Source organism: Eriocheir sinensis, unplaced genomic scaffold (assembly GCF_024679095.1).
Source record: "Eriocheir sinensis breed Jianghai 21 unplaced genomic scaffold, ASM2467909v1 Scaffold139, whole genome shotgun sequence".
In the NCBI taxonomy this organism is placed as follows: Eukaryota; Metazoa; Arthropoda; class Malacostraca; order Decapoda; family Varunidae; genus Eriocheir; species Eriocheir sinensis.
Genome location: NW_026110728.1, coordinates 638,862 through 658,061, shown reverse-complemented (window position 1 = coordinate 658,061; position 19,200 = coordinate 638,862). Strand labels below are relative to the sequence as shown.

Here is a 19,200-nt window from a genome sequence, read left to right as displayed (position 1 = left end):
CAAAAAAAGGAAGGAGAAGAGAAAATCAGAAAAAATATAATAAAAATGAAAAAAAAAAAAAAAAAATTCCGTGCTTGTCCCCGGAAACGAGACCCTGGCCAAAGGTGTTCCTGAAAAGTGACAACAGATAGAAGAAGGAGGAAGGAAGAGGAAGGAAGAAGAAGAAGAAGAAAAGGAAGAAAACTGATGCCTTCTCGAGCACCCGGACTCTTCATGGCAGGAGGTAAGCACTATGGGAAAACATGACGTTATACAGAAGGTGACTGTGATGAAGACTGGGAGGAGGGAATGTACCACAGGGGAGACTGGAAGACTTTTGGCACTCCCATTCTGAAGAAGTTTAGGTCATGGGAAGGAGGAAAGGACTGTGATGAAGACTGGGAGGAGGAAATGCACCACAGGGGAGACAGGAAGACTTTTGGCACTCCCATTCTGAAGAAGTTTAGGTCATGGGAAGGAGGAAAGGACTGTGATGAAGACTGGGAGGAGGAAATGTACCACAGGGGAGACTGGAAGACTTTTGGCACTCCCATTCTGAAGAAGTTTAAGTCATGGGAAGGAAGAAAGGACTGTGAGTTTTCAGACTAGGAGATGCCAAGAGGCTATCAAATTTAATAGTTCAAGAGGTCTTTTAGTGGCAGTACTTAAGTGCTAGAATACCAGAAATTAAGTTGTTCAAGAAATGGAAGAATTAGATACACTACAACTCTTGAATTAAAGAGTTGGAGGCCACCAAGATGAGCTTGGAAATACAGCAAAAGTTACATAATCATTCACCAGTCAAGAAGTGTAAAAATTAGATACACTACAACTCTTGAATTAGAGAGTTGGAGGCCACAGGGATGAGCTTGGAAATACAGAAGAAGTTAGATAATTATTCACCAGTCAAGAAATGAAAGAATGAGCTACGATGCAACTCTTGAATTAGAGAGTTGGAGGCCACAGGGATGAGCTTGAGTTGAAGACCTTGAGCAGTAAGTATGGAAACACTCATAACAAAGGAAGGGAGGCAGCAACACCAGCACCAGAGCTTGAAGGCACTCATTCAGAAGCTACAGGACACGTTGTGGGTTCGTATACTCTGGCAAGGCTTCCACAATGTTTCATCATGTAAGACTCTTACCTCTAACACTCTGACCGTCATGTTGGTGTCAGTCTTGATAAACCCTCGGCCGTCTTGGCTCTCTGTGCCTCGGTCCCACAGCCTGGCCACTCTTTGCTTCCTTGGCCTTGTCCTGCAGAGCCTCCCGGAGTGCCCCAAGCCTCTGGCCCAGTGCCGTCATCTCCTTGTTCCTGATCTTCAGCTGCCGGAAACACAGGGCTATTAGAGTTTAAGCCTGTATATTTAAAGTTGTGGTGACCACTGGTGAAAGCATAAGAGTGGAATAATGAGACGTAGGCTGTCAGTGTTAGCTGTGAAGAAAGTGGCGTGCCATCTTGGAGTACTCCCCCAGCACACAGGTACTCTAGGGGTGACTTTATAACCCACAGGCCACACCTTTCCCTGCAGGTGGAGTGGCCGGCTGCTGCTGTCCAGGACACTGCTGTGCTTACCCAGAGTGGTCCAGATAGTCCCTGGCCCCTTACTGAGAGTGTTTTGGTGCTCTGGGTTTGTACAGAACTTGCCCTTACTTAAAAAAAAATCACCTTCATAAACAGATTGCCACACTCATACTTCTTATTTAATCTGAAAACCAAAAAAAGTACAACACACACACACACACACACACACACACACATAGAAGATGAACAGGAGATGTAATAGCTTTGTATAATTAACTGGTGGACTGGACAGTGTATACATAGAATGGAGCTGGTTGTGACAGAGTGGAGGAGGAGACTGAGAGGACACAGTGAGAAGCTGAAAAGGGAACATGTCTCAAGGATACAAAGAGGTACAGTTTAGTTTTTTACAGCAATGAAGGCACACAAGGGCAGCAAAACAGGAGCCAGGCCCAGCACTGCTCCAGCAAAGGCATGAGAGGCCACAGGGGAGATCAACTTCAGGAGGAGAGAAGGCCAAAGGAGATCAGTCGGGTATTTAAAAGTGGAATTTTAGGTTCATGGTAGAGGAGAAGGGTTAAACTGCCACCAGAAATAACCACACTTTGTTGTATAGAAAGTCTCATTAGTAAGGAAGCATAGATGAGTTTTCTGAGTGAAGACCTATAGTGACTGGGTTTTGTTAAATTATGTTAGGCTAAATTCAGGATATCTTCAAACACATGATGGCCAGCACCCTATGGTATAAATCAACAAGGAATGACCTCACTTTGATTTATAGAAAGTTGGTTTCTCTCTCTCTCTCTCTCTCTCTCTCTCTCTCTCTCTCTCTCTCTCTCTCTCTCTCTCTCTCTCTCTCTCTCTCTCTCTCTCTCTCTCTCTCTCTCTCTCTCTCTCTCTCTCTCTCTCTCTCTCTCTCTCTCATTCCCTTTCTTCCTATTACTTTTTCTTCCATTTTTCCGTCATTATTTTATTTTTATTTTTCTTCTCTTAATCGTTCCTCTCTTCCATGCTGCTCTCTTCTCTCTCTCTCTCTCTCTCTCTCTCTCTCTCTCTCTCTCTCTCTCTCTCTCTCTCTCTCTCTCTCTCTCTCTCTCTCTCTCTCTCTCTCTCTCTCTCTCTCTCTCTCTCTCTCTCTCTCTCTCTCAATCAATCATCAGTGACTGAAAATAAAGTAAAGGTGCCCAATTCCAAAAGAGCTAACTTCGTAGAAATCCGACAAAAACTAACAGAAATACAACTATCAGATGACGGCAACGTAGAGGAAGCCTGGCTAAGCCTTAAAAATCACTTACTCACTCAGCAGAACACATTGGTCCCCTTGTGCGAGAAGCGAATTAACACTAATAAAAGCCCACCGTGGTTTAATAGCGAAATTAAACAATCAGTCAATGAGAGAAAATTGTTTTACAGGTTAAAGAACAAAGCACGGCTGAAAACATTAGACTTTATAATGATGCCAGGCGACGAGTAAAAAGACTAGTAGGTCAGGCAAAGCGTAGATATGAAGAAAATATTGCAGCCAACTGTAAAAATAATCCGAAATCTTTCTTCAGTTACATAAACAACAGAAAGGCGATCAAAAGTGGTATTGGAACTTTAACAAACAGCGACGGTGCACTAGTGACTGACAGCCAACACATTGCAAACCTCTTAAACAATTACTTTTCCTCGGTGTTTAATACTAACAGTCTTCCTCCCCCTACCACCAACACCAGTACTATTGTAAATCTCGAGCATGCATTGCCTAATTTTGAAATAACAACCGATGAAGTCCTTAAAGCTCTCCATTCACTTAAAACAAATAAAAGTCCCGGACCCGACAAAGTATATCCTATACTGCTTAAAGAAACAAAGAGCGAAATACTCTCCTCCCTCACAACCGTATTCAATATGTCCTTGCGACAAGGCATCGTCCCTTCAGATTGGAAAAAGGCTAACGTGACGCCGATTTTTAAGAAAGGAGACAAAAAAGTACCAGGTAACTACTGACCCATTTATCTAACTTCAATTGTAGGTAAGCTACTCGAGAGCATAATTAGAGACAAAATTGTGAGTTACCTCGAAAGCCACTCATTAATTGGGGATTCACAACATGGCTTCCGTGACAAAAGATCCTGCCTGTCAAACCTACTGACCTTTTATAACGATCTCTTCTCTGTTTATGACGTAGCCTAATCATTGGACGTAGTCTATCTTGATTCCCAGAAAGCGTTTGATAAAGTCCCACATCATAAATTACTATATAAATTAAAGCAAATAGGCATTGACGGTCAAGTAAACCAATGGATCGCGAATTGGTTGAGCAACAGACAACAAAGAGTTGTGATTGATGGATTTAACTCAGAGTGGGCGCCTGTCACTAGTGGCGTCCCTCAGGGCTCGGTTCTTGGCCCAGTGCTCGTCATTATTTACATCAACGATGTGGATGTTGGACTCAATAATCACATTAGTAAATTTGCAGACGACACAAAGATTGGTAACTCGGTTCTCACTGACGAAGACAGGCAAAGCCTCCAAGAGGATTTGTACAAAATTTCAGCTTGGTCGGATAAATGGGAGATGCCCTTTAACGTAGACAAGTGCCAGGTCCTTCAAGCTGGAACAAAAAATAAGAAGTTCGATTACGAAATGCGCGGCGTTAAACTCACAAGCGTTCAATGCGTTAAGGACCTGGGGGTCAAAATCGCGTCAAACCTCAAATTCTCACATCAATGCATCGATGCAGCAAATAAAGCGAACAGAATGTTGGGCTTCATTAAAAGAAACTTTTATTAAAAATAAAGATGTAATACTTCCGCTCTACAACAGTTTAGTCAGACCCCACTTGGAATATGCGGTACAGTTTTGGTCTCCCCACCATGCAAAGGACATTGCTAAACTAGAAGGTGTTCAGCGTCGAGCAACAAAAATGATCCCTTCCTTGCGCAACAAATCCTACGAAGAAAGGCTTTCCACCCTTAACATGTTCTCTCGAGAAACGTCGCCTCCGAGGAAAACTGATTCTCCGAGGAAAACTGATCGAATGTTTTAAAATACTTAATGGTTTCACGAATGTAGACAGAACAAAATTGTTTATGATCGATGACACTGCGAACGAGGAACAATGGCATAAAATTCAAATGTAGACAAGTAAATTCAGACTGCTCCAAATTTTTCTTCACCAACGTTGTAGTGCGAGAATGGAATAAGCTCCCACCATCAGTGGTCCAGTGTAACACGATTGACTCCTTTAAAAACAAGCTCGACAGTCACTTCCTTGAGCTTAATATTAACTAGAGTAGAAAAGCAACGTTTTGGAGCCATCTGATTAATGTAGAATCACTTAGGTTTAAGGACAGACCACCTAGTCTGGACCATGGGGTCTGTGTGGTCTGATTTTCTATGTAATTCTTTGTATTTCTATGTAATTCTCTCTCTCTCTCTCTCTCTCTCTCTCTCTCTCTCTCTCTCTCTCTCTCTCTCTCTCTCTCTCTCTCTCTCTCTCTCTCTCTCTCTCTCTCTCTCTCTCTCTCTCTCTCTCTCTCTCTCTCTCTCTCTCATTGCATTGCATTGCAAGGAAGAAGGGTGGTAGGGTCTTTGAGACAAATCATGAATGGCAGAATTGTGAGCATGGAGGTAAAGAGGGATTTGGGAAATACAATAATAGTACCAACCCTAACATATGCAAGTGAAATGAGGGCCTGGAATGAAAGTCAGAGGTCTAGAGTGCAGGCAGTGGAAATGAGTTATTTGAGGAGTGCTTGTGGTGTGAGTAGAATGGATGGAATGAGTAATGAAAGTGTGTACAAGAGTTTTGGAGTGTGTCACGGGGTGAAGGGAAGAAGTGTGGAGTGGTGGAAGAAATGAAGCGACAGACTTTAAAGTGGTTTGGCCACATGGAGCGAATGGAGGAGAGTAAGATGACCAGAAGGGTGTATGTGAGTGAGATAGAGGGAGGGAATGCTAGAGGACGACCTCCAGTGAAATGGAGGGATAGGGTGCAAGAGTACGTTAGGGAGAGGGGGGAAAGATCTTTGAGAAACTTTGAGCAGGCAAGGAGGGAGTCTGGATAGAGGAAGATGAAAACTCTGTAATGTGTGATGACTCTCATAGTGGAGTGTCCGTGGGTTGTGTAAGGTTGTGTGTGGCGTCACTGGCACACTACAACGCAGCAGTGACTGGCAACAAAACACCAACAACCAAATATAACAAAAAATACCACATAAATGACAGGACTCCCATGAGCTGCACACTGTTCAGTGACTGACAAAGACACCCACCTGTGTGCTGGATGATGGAGGCGTGGTTGGGGGAGTTGCTGCACTCACCCTTGTCAAAGTTCTTCAGCTCCAAGTGGCCGTGATGGATCCACAGGTCTGGAGGCTGGACGCCAGGCTTGTTGCTCTCACTGCAGCTGCTGCCAACACTGCAAGGAAGTGATGCATCTTACTAGCTGCTAAAAACTACTGAGTGCTGCTGCTGTACCTCACAGGGCTGTCCAGAGGGAGATGGAAGGGCACATGACATGACAGAAGCGTCTTCTTGGTGTTGGACGTGTTTCTGGCTGGCTCTGCATTTGCTCGATTGTTTATGAGTTTGAATTATAGTTGAATAGTGGCAAGCTGTTTAAATCAAATATAAGAAGCCAAGGAGTATATTGACTGGATCTGGAGAAGTGTTTCCAGCAAGAAGTGGACAAATACATAGGAAGAAATTACCATCCCAGGATCAGCCGATCAGCCATGGCGGAAGGAGGTGACACACGTAAACAAACAGAGAAGGTGGTGGCTCAAGAGGGGGAGGTTTGTCCAGACTGCAAAGTGAAGGTACAGGAATATGATGATGCATTACTGTGCGGTCTTTGTGAATTTTGGCACCATATTAAGTGTGAAGGAGTATCAAGAGAGGTATATAAATTTTTAGGGAGGGCTGATGCTAGCAAACTCCACTGGTACTGCAACAAATGTGATATTGTTGCTGGTAAGGTTCTGAACCACATTACAAAGTTAGAAAAGAGACAAGATGTAATGGAAACAAGGATGAAGAATTTTGAGAAGGAGACATATGTTAAGCTTGGTGCTGTTGAAAGTGAAGTAGCCGAAGTTAAGAGCCGACTTAGTATAGAAATGGATGGAGTGAAAAAGAAAATCGAAGAACTTAGAGTGTTGGAAATGGGAAAGACAGATAAGCTTGTAGAGGTGCATAAGGATATGAATGTCATAAAAGGTAATCTAATTGAAGAAGCTAAGGAGAAAATTTACAATGAGGTAAAGGATGATTTAGTAAAATCTTGCAAGGATTATGTGATGGAAACTCAGAATACTTACAACTCACAAAGTACTACAAAAGCAGGCAAAAGTGGGATTGCAGAGGAGGCAGTGGAACAAGTTAAGGACATTCTCCGTAGAGAGAATAATATAATTCTTCACAGAATGCCAGAAGTCATGATAAGTGGGTTTAATATGGAGGATAGAGAAGACAAGATGAGACATGATAAGCTAATGTTTAAAGAGTTTTGTGGAGAGTTGGACCTAAATTGTTTTGATAGTGACGTTGTGGAATTACGGAGGATAGGTATGGTGCCTCAGCCCGCAAGTAATGAAGGAGGTGAGAATAGTGCACCAGAAAGAAAGTCAAGACCAATGATTGTGACATTAAAGGAAGGAATGAAAATGAGGATCATGAGGCACTTGTATAAACTAAGAAATGCTAAGGAACCTTTATTCAGGAATGTGGTAGTGTACCATGATATGACAAGGGAGGAACGTGAGAGAGAGAAAGAACTAAGGAAACAGGCCAAAGAAAAGAGTGATGAGGAGAAGGACACTGGAAATTTTTATGTGGTGAGAGGAAAGCCATGGAAAAGGTACCTGTTGTGTGTGAGGAGAAAGTAAGAAGGAAATATCCAGCAAACTTGAGGCAGAATGGGGAAAAGATGAAGTGTCAAAATAAAATATGTGTGATGTTTAGTAATGTTGATACATTTACAAGAGACAAAGTGAATGAACTTGAGGAAAGAATAGAAGATATGGAAGTGAAACCCCATGTGATAGTAATACTTGAGGTGAAGCCAAAGAACTATAGATATGAAAGGAGTATTGTGGAGTTCAACATTGAGGGATATGAGGTGTCAGGGGAAAATATATCCGAAGAAAGCTGTGGGAGAGGTTTGCTGTTATATGTGAGGCATGGGGTGTGCTACAGTATTGAGAAGGGTGGTGATTTTTGTGAATATATAAAAATTAATATAAAAGGTAAAGAGGACATATTGCTCACGGCTGTATACAGGAGTCCAAACAGCACCAGTGTGAACGATAATAGATTATTGGATCTGTTACAAGAAATTGCTGACCAACGAACGAATCATAAAATAGTTATAGGGGATTTTAACTTGCCTAATATAAACTGGACAACTTGCACAGTATCAAATGGAGATCAGTATAGTCACAGTTTTATAGAAAGAATAAGAGATTGTTTCTTAGTGCAACATGTAAAAGACATAACAAGATGTAGAGGAAACGACAAAGGGAATGTGCTTGACCTTGTGTTTACTGATGATGACCTGAGAGTAGAGGAGATTGAGGTAACCAGCCCACTCGGCAAAAGTGACCATAGTAGTATAATTTTTCATTGTGATATAGAACCACAGATAAGGAAGACAAAGAAGAATGTGTACTTATATGAAAGGGGAAATTACTTAAGAATGAAGGAGAAGCTAAGTATAGACTGGAAAGTATACTTGAATACTGGAAGTATAGATGACATGTGGAATAGATTTACAACTAAAATGCAAGAAGTTATCAGAGAATGCATACCATGCAGAGTGTTTAAAGAAAGGGAAACAAGGAAAAACGTAAACAGTGATTTACCCATGAACAGAAAACTTAGGGCGAAGATTAAGAAAAAGCAAAGGCTATGGGAAAGATTGAAGAAATTGTCAGAAAGAAATAACAGTGGAAATGAGGAATATCAGAGAGTTTTAAGTGAGTACAGACATTTAAATAATCAGGTTAGGAAAGAAACAAGGAAAGGAGTTAAATTGAAGGAACAAACAATAGCACAAAATGTAAAACACAATCCAAAAATTTTCTGGAAGTATGTTAACTCCAAGACAAAGACAGTATCTGGGATTACATAATTATATAAGGGAGGTGACCAAAATAAAAAGACAGAAAGTGACAAGGAGAAAGCCGATGAGTTGGGAGAATTTTTTTCATCAGTATTTACAATTGAACCACCAGGAGCAGTGCCAGAATTGGAAGTGAGACAAACCCCACAGTTGTCAACTATGGAGATATCAAGGAATGATGTACTAAAAACATTGAAAAAGTTAAAGAGAAATAAATCCCCCGGACCAGATGGACTACACCCTAGGGTTATATTGGAGGTTGCTGACGTGCTTGTGGAACCATTATGGATTATCTTCACAAATTCCATGAAAATGCGTCAAGTTCCCTGGGAGTGGAAAACTGCTAATATTACAGCAATATTTAAGAAAGGGGATAAGAGTGATCCAAGCAATTACAGACCTGTGAGTCTTACTAGTGTATTAAGTAAGGTTATGGAAACCATCGTGAGGGAAAACATTATGAAACACATGGAGTAATAAATTATTTAGCAAAAGACAGTATGGCTTCTTACCAGGGAGGTCTACCGTACTACAGCTGATTCAAGTGTTGGATATGTGGACCGAGTCTGTTGATAAAGGATGTGCAGTGGATGTGGCTTATTGTGATTTAAGGAAAGCCTTCGATACAGTCCCCCATTGCTTGAAAAACTCAGGAGTTATAATATTACTGGAGAACTACTTGACTGGATGAAATCATTTTTGTGTGGTAGGAAACAACGGGTCATTGTGAATGGGGAGAGGTCAGAAATGAAAGAAGTTATAGGTGGCGTGCCTCAGGGATCAGTTTTGGGTCCACTCTTGTTCGTGATATATGTGAATGACCTGGTAGAAGAAATCCATAACAGCAGTGTATTTTTGTACGCAGATGACACCAAATTGTTTAAGGAAATTAAGAATAAGGAAGACTGTGAGGCATTGCAAGAAGACTTACTGAGAATGGAAAGTTGGTCTAAGAAATGGTTGTTAAGGTTTCACCCCCAAAAGTGTTGTGTCATGAGAATCGGAAGTGCTCAGGAAGAGAGTTTTATATACAAAATGGAAGAAGAATTACGGGAGGTTAAACATGAAAAGGATTTAGGAGTAATAATTGACAATAATTTGAGTTTTGATGAACACCTGGCTGAAAAAGTAAACAAGGCAAACAAGATTGTGGGAATTATTAGGAGAACATTTATAACTTTGGATGAGTCAAAGTTCAAGGCCTTGTTTACTGCAATGGTACGCCCTCACCTTGAATACGCAAATCAAGTATGGTGCCCTTTTAAAAAGAAAGACATCGAAACTATTGAAAATGTCCAGAGAAGAGCCACCAAACAAATCCCAACACTTAAGAACATGACATATGAGGAAAGACTGATTAAACTTGATTTACCAACACTGGCATATAGAAGAGTACGAGGAGATATGATTGAAACTTACAAAATATTAAGCAGAATATATGATGGAGAAGTATGTGGGGACTTATTTACCATGAGTGTAGATGCAGGAACAAGAGGACACAGTAAAAAGTTGTTCAAGAGCAGGTCAAGGTTGGACGAGAGGAAATATGCTTTCTGTAACAGAGTGGTAAATACTTGGAATAGTCTGCCGGAAGAAGTGGTGAATGCAGAGTCTGTTATAAGTTTTGAAAAGAAACTGGATAAAATATGGAAAGGACAAAGTATAAAATACGATTACAGAGCAAGTATTGAAGCTGGCCAGCGCGTCCGGCACCCAGACCAGGATATAGTAAGTTTGGAACTGGAGTCACAGGCCTGAAGGGGCCTCTTCCAGAAGTCATCTGTGAGTATCTGTGAGTATGAAATCTTCAAAACAGGATGGATGTTAAAGGCATGAGGTTTGAGTTCAACAAAGCATATTTGAATTCATTTAAAGAAATAGCTCCCAGCCAGCACACTGCAAGCAATCACAAGTTAGAAACACGTGTTAGCTGCTCCACCAAGAGACACAGATATCACAAACAGAGGTCACTTGTTACCCTGCAACTATGTATAGCACAAAATGAAAGTCCATCTTGAACATTTCCTAAGAACAAGTTTACCTTTCTTTTTCTTCCTCTAATCTTGGCAAACTTAAGTCTTTGTGGACTATGCCCTGCAGCCTTGTTCTCCATATTACAAAGTGAATAAAAAGTTCCTGCAGTCAGTGTAAAGGATTGCTGAAATGAGTCATGGGATGAAACACACCAACAAGAAACTGTCCTGCCACCTTACACAATGCTTGGCCTGGGCTCTGCCTTGACCTGCGGCAGTACAGTGTGGTGGCCAAGAAGGCCCCCAGCTGGTCATGGCTCCTGCCACGCCAGCGATCACCAGCACAATCAGGCCTCTCGCTCCACACACCAGCCAGGGGGCTCACCGATGCTCTTGTCAACAGCTGGAACACAGGAGCAGATGTATAATATTTTTAACATTGGCTTAATCAATCAGTCAATCAATGGGGGCCTCTGCCAGCCTGCCTCACCCAAACTATGACACCATTCTTGGCGGTTCCTCTGTGCAGGTCCCCATGCAGGCACCTTCCCCATACCATGTACAGTCGCGATATGAAGTGATGTTGCCGTGTACGTTTATTTTCGATCACGCAAGTATCGTTATATATTTTGAAGAGTACCATTATTTTCCTGTATCTTCATCACAACTTAACTAAATATATTTTACAAGCTAGAAAAAAATAGAAAAGAAATTCTCAATGATGTCTTACGAAGAGTTGTCGAAATATTTTGACACAAAGTGTTTTTGTTCACCAAGGAACAAGTCAAATGAAGTCCAAATATCGACATATTACTCAAACAGAAAGTAAAATTATCTTTTCATGATCATTGTTGACAACACTAAATCTACCATATGCACAATATATAGGACATGCATAATTAGTCGATATCCTAAACTAGGATGGCGTAGTTTATTGAATTTATACTCTCGTTTGATGATGACGTCATCGCCCGCGCACCATACCTATTATTCAGCCCTGACTCACTCTTTGCCTTTCGTGGTCAACATAACGATAACAAAAGCTTTCCGTGGACTTCTAATGCATGATAGTGATCAAGGGAAGATGCCCACAGCCTATAACTACCGAGGGATAGTGGGAGATGGAAAAATAAGAATATATAGCTTCATAATAGTCGTGTTTTGTAACTCACTCTTTGCCGCCGATCGCAAACATCATTGCCTTTCTTGGTCAATATAACTATGACAAAAGCTTCATGTAGACTTCTAATGCTTGGAGGTGATCAGTGGAACATGTCCACAGCTTATAAGTGCCACAGAATAATCGAGGAAGGTGGGGAAATAAGAATATATGGCTTTGAAATGGAGGTGGTGGTCGGGCGGGTAGGCTAATGGCAGCGTTGCTAAACATTAGGCTATGGTCGAGTGTTCGTAGAGGCGTCCGGAATTTTGATAGTTCATATAATTATGGCAACCCTACCTATGAAGGCATTCTTCATTCATCATCGTTACTGAGCAATGTTACTATATATTTCAGTGGCCATGCTTATGATAAGAAGCCATCATAGTGAATAAAAGGTGTTTAATATGAAACCTTATTATTTGATCGTTTCTTAATCAATAAAACGCAAAGTAATGCCACCAACTGTCCATTCCCTTCGTGTCATACTGTGCGTGTGTATTAATAACTGCAGAAGACAGTTCATGGTATGACACATAATATAGATATATATATATATATATATATATATATATATATATATATATATATATATATATATATATATATATATATATATATATATATATATATATATATATATATATATATATATATATATATATATATATATATATATATATATATATATATATATATATATATATATATATATATATATATATATATATATATATAGCTAAATCTGAACAACGTATAACAACTGTTTTGGAAAGATAAGCACACAACGTGAGCTAAATCATTTCAAGGTTGTCTTCAGCACTGAAGACAACACATGACATTCGCAGTCGCATTTTTTTAAACAAATGAATGTATAATTGTAATTCAGGTACTACTATGTTATTTTACCGTGTTTTACATCACAACGTATTATAGATTATCATTAAAAGGGAACATTATAACATAAATAATAAATACACATCACTTCCGTTACCTTCAAATGCTCCCGTACGAAACATTTTGAGAGCGGCGACATCACTTCATATCGCGACTGTACCTCCCAGCAGGATCCATCAATCTGCTCTAACCCAACTTTCTGGGCACACTCTTTACTAAGGATTGTCTCTTACATAAACAACCTGGTAAGCAGGGTTTACCCACATGCCCATAGAGCCAGAGGTGGCATTCACAGAGCATGCAGGTAATGGGCCTTAAGTCAGCCTCAGGGAGGGAGTGCTCCATGATGAGGGACAGAGTATGGTGGAACACAACATGTGCATAACTGGGAGAACAGTGACTGATGCACCACAACACACAGCATGCAGGTAATGGGCCTCAAGTCAGCCTCAGGGAGGGAGTGCTCCATGATGAGGGACAGAGTATGGTGGGACACAACATGTGCATAACTGGGAGAACAGTGACTGATGCACCACAACACACAGCATGCAGGTAATGGACCTTAAGTCAGCCTCAGGGAGGGAGTGCTCCATGATGAGGGACAGAGTATGGTGGGACACAACATGTGCATAACTGGGAGAACAGTGACTGATGCACCACAGCAATGACGGCTCCCTAAAACTAACACTTCCTTACCTGGAAGAGTCGTGAAGCTTTCCACGGAGGAGAATGGACCAAAACCTTTGACATTGTGAGTGTGCATCTTGTGCAAATACTTCCTTGAAGGCGTCAGTCCATGGACGGAGAGGGTGAGCCAGTCCCCCGTCACTTCCCCCATCACCCAGTCACTGACAGTTTGGTCCGTGGTGAGGAATATCAAGTAGCCTGGAACAAACAAAATTACTCTCTCAATAATCTTTATTTAACCGTGTACCAGTGACAGGCAAAATTTGTGGCTTTACCGTGTAGCAGCGACGGGCCTAATTTTTGCTATGATATAAGCCCCCAAAATAGATGATGCATAAACTGATCACAAATGCATTGATATATATTATAAAATGGTTTGCCTGAGTGATGATTTTCTCTCTCTCTCTCTCTCTCTCTCTCTCTCTCTTTTACGTCGCGGCCTATTGTGCCAGTAGGCTTCTTCCCGGTGGGTCCTGATGGTTGGCCCAAGGCAGTGCTTAGAGTGGCCTTTCAGAAACATGATCCCTGCAGCTACTGGGTTAAGTGCTGCCCATAGCTCCAGTAGGCTCTTTGGAGGGGCCTCTTGGATGACCCCAGCCCGGTAGTGGCTCAGGCAAATTGTATTTATAGTGGCTGACAAGATGTATGGTTCTTGCTTCCTGCCTGGCCCACGCTGCCCACCACCATGACCTAAGTCACTGTTTATTTACTATATATCCAGGTCTTTTCCACGTCAGTGAAGGTGTGTTCCCTTAACTATGTAGTCTAGTACATCACTGTGGTTTGGCACACTGACTCTTTTTTATTTTTATAATTTGAAGATGCCATCCTGGTAACCCATCAGCTCACCTGTGGTCCTCCCATTGTTCCGCTGCAGCGGCTGCCGGGTGAAGGTGGTGGTGGACGGCTGCTGGGTGAAGGTGGTGGTGGACGGCTGGCCAGGGAGGGCCAGGACGGCCGGGCCACCAGGCTATAGGGGGACTCACGCCAAACCTGATGGGGACAAGTGTGTGAGAAAAAGTGTGATTTTGGCACACCAAAACTTCAAAGTTCCCCCATCATATATATATATATATATATATATATATATATATATATATATATATATATATATATATATATATATATATATATATATATATCTATATATATATAAATATATATATCCTGGTGAGTGATTCATAAGTTTCCATAGGTCACTTTAAGTTTAAGTTTAGGCCTGTAAGTCTGAGCACAGTCAAGGATCCAGATACATACTTGTTCAGTACTTGTTTGTAGATGGTACAGGAGCAGGTTTAGGACAGACAGAGTTGCCTGAAGTTTTCATGACAGAATATTATATTATTACCATACAGAAGAATATCTACTTTTATTCTGTTACGGTTTGGTTGCAAACCTTGGTTGCTATTATGATACACTGCCGGCCAAGTTAGTAAAGACTAGAGGAGGCTGATTTTTTACCTAGTAAAAAACATGTCAAGTTGGCAACATTAGCGCAAGAGGATATAATAATGTAGGAACCTTTTTTTTTATACTTTGAAGAGAATAAATGAATCATTGCACATGAATAGGTTTTTACTTTATCATCTTTGGAGCACATCATTTAACCAATGGAATACTTTTACTCAGAAAAAATACAAATAAAATCAATGATTTATTCATTTGATTAAATCAATTTGATTAAATCATTGCCAACCCTGCTGTGCTGTTTCTAATACCATTATGTAAGGTCCATTTTTAAGTACTTGCAAAAGGTCATTGAAAAAATCAGTATCTCAAACACTAATAATAGCTCACCCTATGAGTCATAATTTCTCTGTGCCTCATCACAGCAAGGATTCAGCTGTACAGGATTTCCTTGAGAAGTGTTGCAGGACTGAGTGAATATTTACTGAAAGAAGAACGAAGGCTTCCAGCACTGTGGTCTCACCCTGATGGTCTTCACAGCAAACTCACACACTGTTGATGGCTTGAGGCTGTCAATGAGGCAGGTCACATCCGTGGCGTTGACATAGCGGCTGGAGGATGAGGACGAGAAGGTGGTGCAGCTGTTGTACTGCAGGAGTCAAAGGTCAGTATTAACAGGGAGTCAGGTACAAGGACGGAGGGAAAACATAAGAAAGGTCACTGGATGAAGGACTGGCTTGTGAAATGAGACATGAATGACAGGAGGATAGGAAGGGTGTGAAGGAGTGCTTGCAGGAAAAAGAGGATGTGTAAGTGAAGGATAAGGATGTATGAGGGAGGATATGAGGTGTAAGGGACTGTTTGCAGGAAAAAGAGGATGCATGAGTTATGAATAAGGATGTGTGAGGTGGACGTGCGGTGAATAAGGGAGTTTGCTGGGACGAGAGTATGAGTAAGTAATGGATAAGGATATAGAGAGGAAGATATGAGGTGAATGAGGGGCTGTTTGTAGGAGGGAGAAGGATGCAAGTTACGAATAAGGATGTGGAGAGGTGGATATGAGGCGAATAAGGGAGTGTGTGCAGGGAAACAAGAATGTGTAAGTGGTGAATAAGTTCCTTGACAAATGACTAACTTTTCCACAGCTGTGTTGATGCAAGTGGCAAGTCTGTGACACAGTGCACAAAGAACATGAGATAAAACATATATTTTCCAGCTGATGACTGCCCTCCCTGAAGCAGCCCAGCAACACTACCCAAAACTGACCTCTTTTGACCTCCCATTCTTCATGCTTGTGTTTGGAGCGGCATCTAGTGGCCTTTTAATTGTTGTTTAATTTGTTTACCTTGAGTTGCCTCCCTTGAAAAAAAAATAATAATAATAAAAAAATAAATAAATAAATCACCTGGTTCTGGCTCAGCATGGTGTCCGCCCACTGCAGCACCACGGTGAAGGGCGTCAGCACCACGGCCTTCACCCCCACCGCCGGGTCCAGCGTGGGTGCCACCACCTCCTCCTCCTCTGGCTGGGTGCGGACTTGCTGGTACACCGGTTGCCCATCACCCACGTTGTTGAAGGCTCGCAGGCTTATCACAAACTCCATGTTGGGTTCTGAGGAGACAGAGAACTTGTTATGGACCTAATCGTAACAATACAACAATTTTTTCACGGCCCTTAACCCGTCCGCTGCGATTGGCACAGATTTTGCCTTCACTGGTAGCCTGGTAACATAGTCCCAGGTCTTTCTCTCTCTGTCTGTGGTGGATAGTGGAGTGTTTCCCATGTGGTATTGGTGTGGTGGATATCCCCTCCCAAGGTGCAGGACTACACTTTTCTTCACTGAATTGTAGCCACGGACACTTTTTGTTCCATTCCTGTAGCTTGGCGAGGTCTGCTGCTAGGAAATCCGCAATCAAGGGGTTAAACTGGGCAGAACAGATAACAAATAAGATAGACTAACAGACAACAGGTAGAATAACAGGTAGAAAGACAGATAACAGGCCACGGATAACCAATGAATAACCTGACTAACATTATGACCACCCAGGAAATATCTGAGAGTTCAGGGCAGACAGAGGAATGAGCCTGAACGATGATGAGTCTGAAAATGGCAACTTAGAATACCACCTCCTTTCCCTCAATAATTGCTCTCATGGTCCAGGGTCTTCACAATATGGAGAGCTAACTTTATGATGGTGTGTAAATACTTTTCTGTGTGTGTTTGTGTGTGTGTGTGTGTGTGTGTGTGTGTGTGAAATGTTAACAGACTCAATAAATGTTTAACTATGATCTACTTAACAAGATCTCTACCTTCACTTTACTTTGCTTAAATGAAAACTTGTTATGGACTCCATCATCATTTTTTGGGGTGAATGTAATGTTCCAGACTCAATAAATGGTTAACTATGATATCATTTAACCCATTGACTGTGGATTTCCTACCAGAAGACCTCACCAAGCTATAGAAATGGATCAAAATGTTTCTACTAAAATTCAGTGAAGAAAATGTAAAGTCCTGCACCTTGGGAGGGGATATCCAGCACACCAATACCACATGGGAAACACTCCACTGTCCACCAGAGAGGCAGAGAAAGGTTATCATACTAACAGTGAAGGCAAATCCGTGCCAATCGCATTTGACGGGCTAACAAAATCTTTACCTTCTCTTGGCTCAACACAAATGTAGAAGTGGCTAATTCAAAATCCCTGTCTTGTGGAGAATCACACTGCAGGTCTGCATACTACTGGGCCAGAAAATGGAGAATTAGTCACAAATGATCATCTTGCACACCCAGCTTATCAATGATGTAACCGTGCTGCTTGCTGTCCACGATCTTGGAGTAGATGTCTGCCACGCCTTGGTCCCAGGCAATGGTGTAGCCACACAGCAGCACATTGTGCTGTGCGGGGGGCTGCCAGCACACCCTGATGTGGTCATTCAGTGCCATGGCTGTAATGGACCACAAGACACTACAGATAACACAGTGACTCCACCATCATGATCACTATGAAGGTTTTATCATGGCTTCCAAACATGAATATTTTGTACCATGAAAACAAAATTATACAAATGTATTGTACCTGTAAGTTATCCTAAATTCTATGCACAACACATATATTAGGTTTATACTGTTTGTTGGGAATTAAGAATGTAAGTGATGGATAAGGAGGTAGGAGGTAGGAGGGACAATTTGAAGGGGACACAGGATGTAAATCACAACACTGAGGGAAACACTCACCCTTCAGACCAACTGGCTTGTCTGGGACCCTGTTTTCATGGAGGTCATTGGAGAGGTCCCCGCCAGGGTGGACTGAGTGTATGGGCAGTGCCGTTGACCGTGAGTGCTGCAAGATGGAAATGGAAAATGAAAATGAGGAGCTATTAGCATATTCTCAACATGGAAAAACTCCACTTGCATTAAAATTTACTCTGTTGAAATGAAATGGGAAAAGTATCTTTGACCCCTTGAATGTGCATTTCCAAGCAGAAGACCTCATCAAGCTACAGGAGTGGAACAATAAGTGGCTGCTACAATTCAATGAAGAAAATGTAGTCCTGCACCTTGGGAGAGGATATCCAGCACACCAATACCACATGGGAAACACTCCACTATCCACCACAGAGACAGAGAAAGACATGAAACTATATATATATGATACTAGGCTAACAGTGAAATCCAAACCCGTGCCAACCGCAGCGGACGGGTTAACAGACCAAGTTCCCTCCAGTGAGGTATATTCAGAGTTCCAGTCCGTGGGTTTTAGGTCACAGGGTCCACCCGGCTTGAACTATTTTTTCAATTATTGTAAATTCCCTGTTTCTCTGGGCTTGTGGCAATTACACTTCAGTACAATGAGTGACACTGTTGTTAACAAAAATGTAGCAGATCATTCTCGTTGTTTTATTTATTGGTAAACGAGAGGAAATAAATGACCGATGCAAGGTTCTCCTCTTTAAAATTCGTTTCTGCATGAAAGTCAGGCTGTGGAATCAAGCAGAAGTGAACTCTTTAGAAAAATTCTGTTTGTATTACAGTATTTGCTGAGTGCCTGCAAATGCAGTCTCGCATTTGATGGAATTCATCAAAAACATTAGGGCGTCAAGCATCTCGATAACCACCTCCCCCCCCCAAACACTAGGGCGGCCAGGTGTTTGGGTCCACTTCCAGAATATTACGCTCCACCCTCAAATGACTGCTGCATTTTGTCTGGGGTGGTTCAAGACCTTGGGTGGATGCCTGCCGCTGTGAAAAGGATGGTCAAGTCAGTGGTGATGGCGTTCAAGACCAGAGGTTGAGGGTGGAGCGTTACACTGGAAGCCAAAGCCAGTGTCCCCCAGAAATCAAACAGTGGATGCTATGAGATGCTTGATGCCCTAATGTTTTTGATAAATTCCGACAAATGCGAAACTGATGCACCAAAAGCAGGTACTCAGCAAAAAATGATATATAAATAGATTTTTT

The 19,200-nt window shown here is 41.7% G+C and overlaps 2 protein-coding genes across 5 annotated transcripts in view; both read right to left on the bottom strand.

The window, feature by feature from the left end:
• LOC126989957 (uncharacterized) overlaps window positions 1-13,609 on the bottom strand; it is a 40,732-nt gene extending 27,123 nt beyond the window's left edge. For 2 of the 4 annotated variants that reach the window (XR_007743916.1, XR_007743915.1), the window contains exons 1-4: window positions 13,340-13,602; window positions 10,828-10,990; window positions 5,766-5,911; window positions 1,124-1,304 (exon numbers count right to left, since the gene is read on the bottom strand). Coding sequence is in view for 2 of the 4 variants with exons in the window: in XM_050848555.1 (XP_050704512.1) it covers window positions 1,141-1,304; window positions 5,766-5,911; window positions 6,204-6,229 (336 nt within the window). In the remaining 2 variants the exon portion in view is untranslated. Of the gene's footprint in view, window positions 1-1,123; window positions 1,305-5,765; window positions 5,912-6,203; window positions 7,094-10,827; window positions 10,991-13,339 lie in introns of those variants that run through there. The other 2 variants (XM_050848554.1, XM_050848555.1) reach the window with 2 other exon arrangements.
• A 1,522-nt stretch (window positions 13,610-15,131) lies between these two features.
• LOC126989960 (neogenin-like) lies at window positions 15,132-18,079 on the bottom strand. The gene is made up of 4 exons (XM_050848557.1): window positions 17,977-18,079; window positions 17,529-17,687; window positions 16,143-16,348; window positions 15,132-15,386 (listed from the first exon to the last, which is right to left on the bottom strand). Exons 2-4 carry the CDS (start codon window positions 17,683-17,685, stop codon window positions 15,219-15,221), a joined length of 531 nt encoding a protein of 176 aa, XP_050704514.1. The 5' UTR covers window positions 17,686-17,687; window positions 17,977-18,079; the 3' UTR covers window positions 15,132-15,218.
• Window positions 18,080-19,200: the final 1,121 nt, after the last annotated feature.

Excerpts from the sequence above, each read along its gene's own strand:
- LOC126989960 (XM_050848557.1), bottom strand. The coding sequence starts at position 17,685 with ATGGCACTGAATGACCACATCAGGGTGTGCTGGCAGCCCCCCGCACAG. Across the intron at positions 16,349-17,528 it reads TTACATCATTGATAAGCTGG|AACCCAACATGGAGTTTGTG; the intron begins GTGTGCAAGATG and ends CTGTCTCCTCAG. Across the intron at positions 15,387-16,142 it reads CCATGCTGAGCCAGAACCAG|TACAACAGCTGCACCACCTT; the intron begins GTGATTTATTTA and ends TGACTCCTGCAG.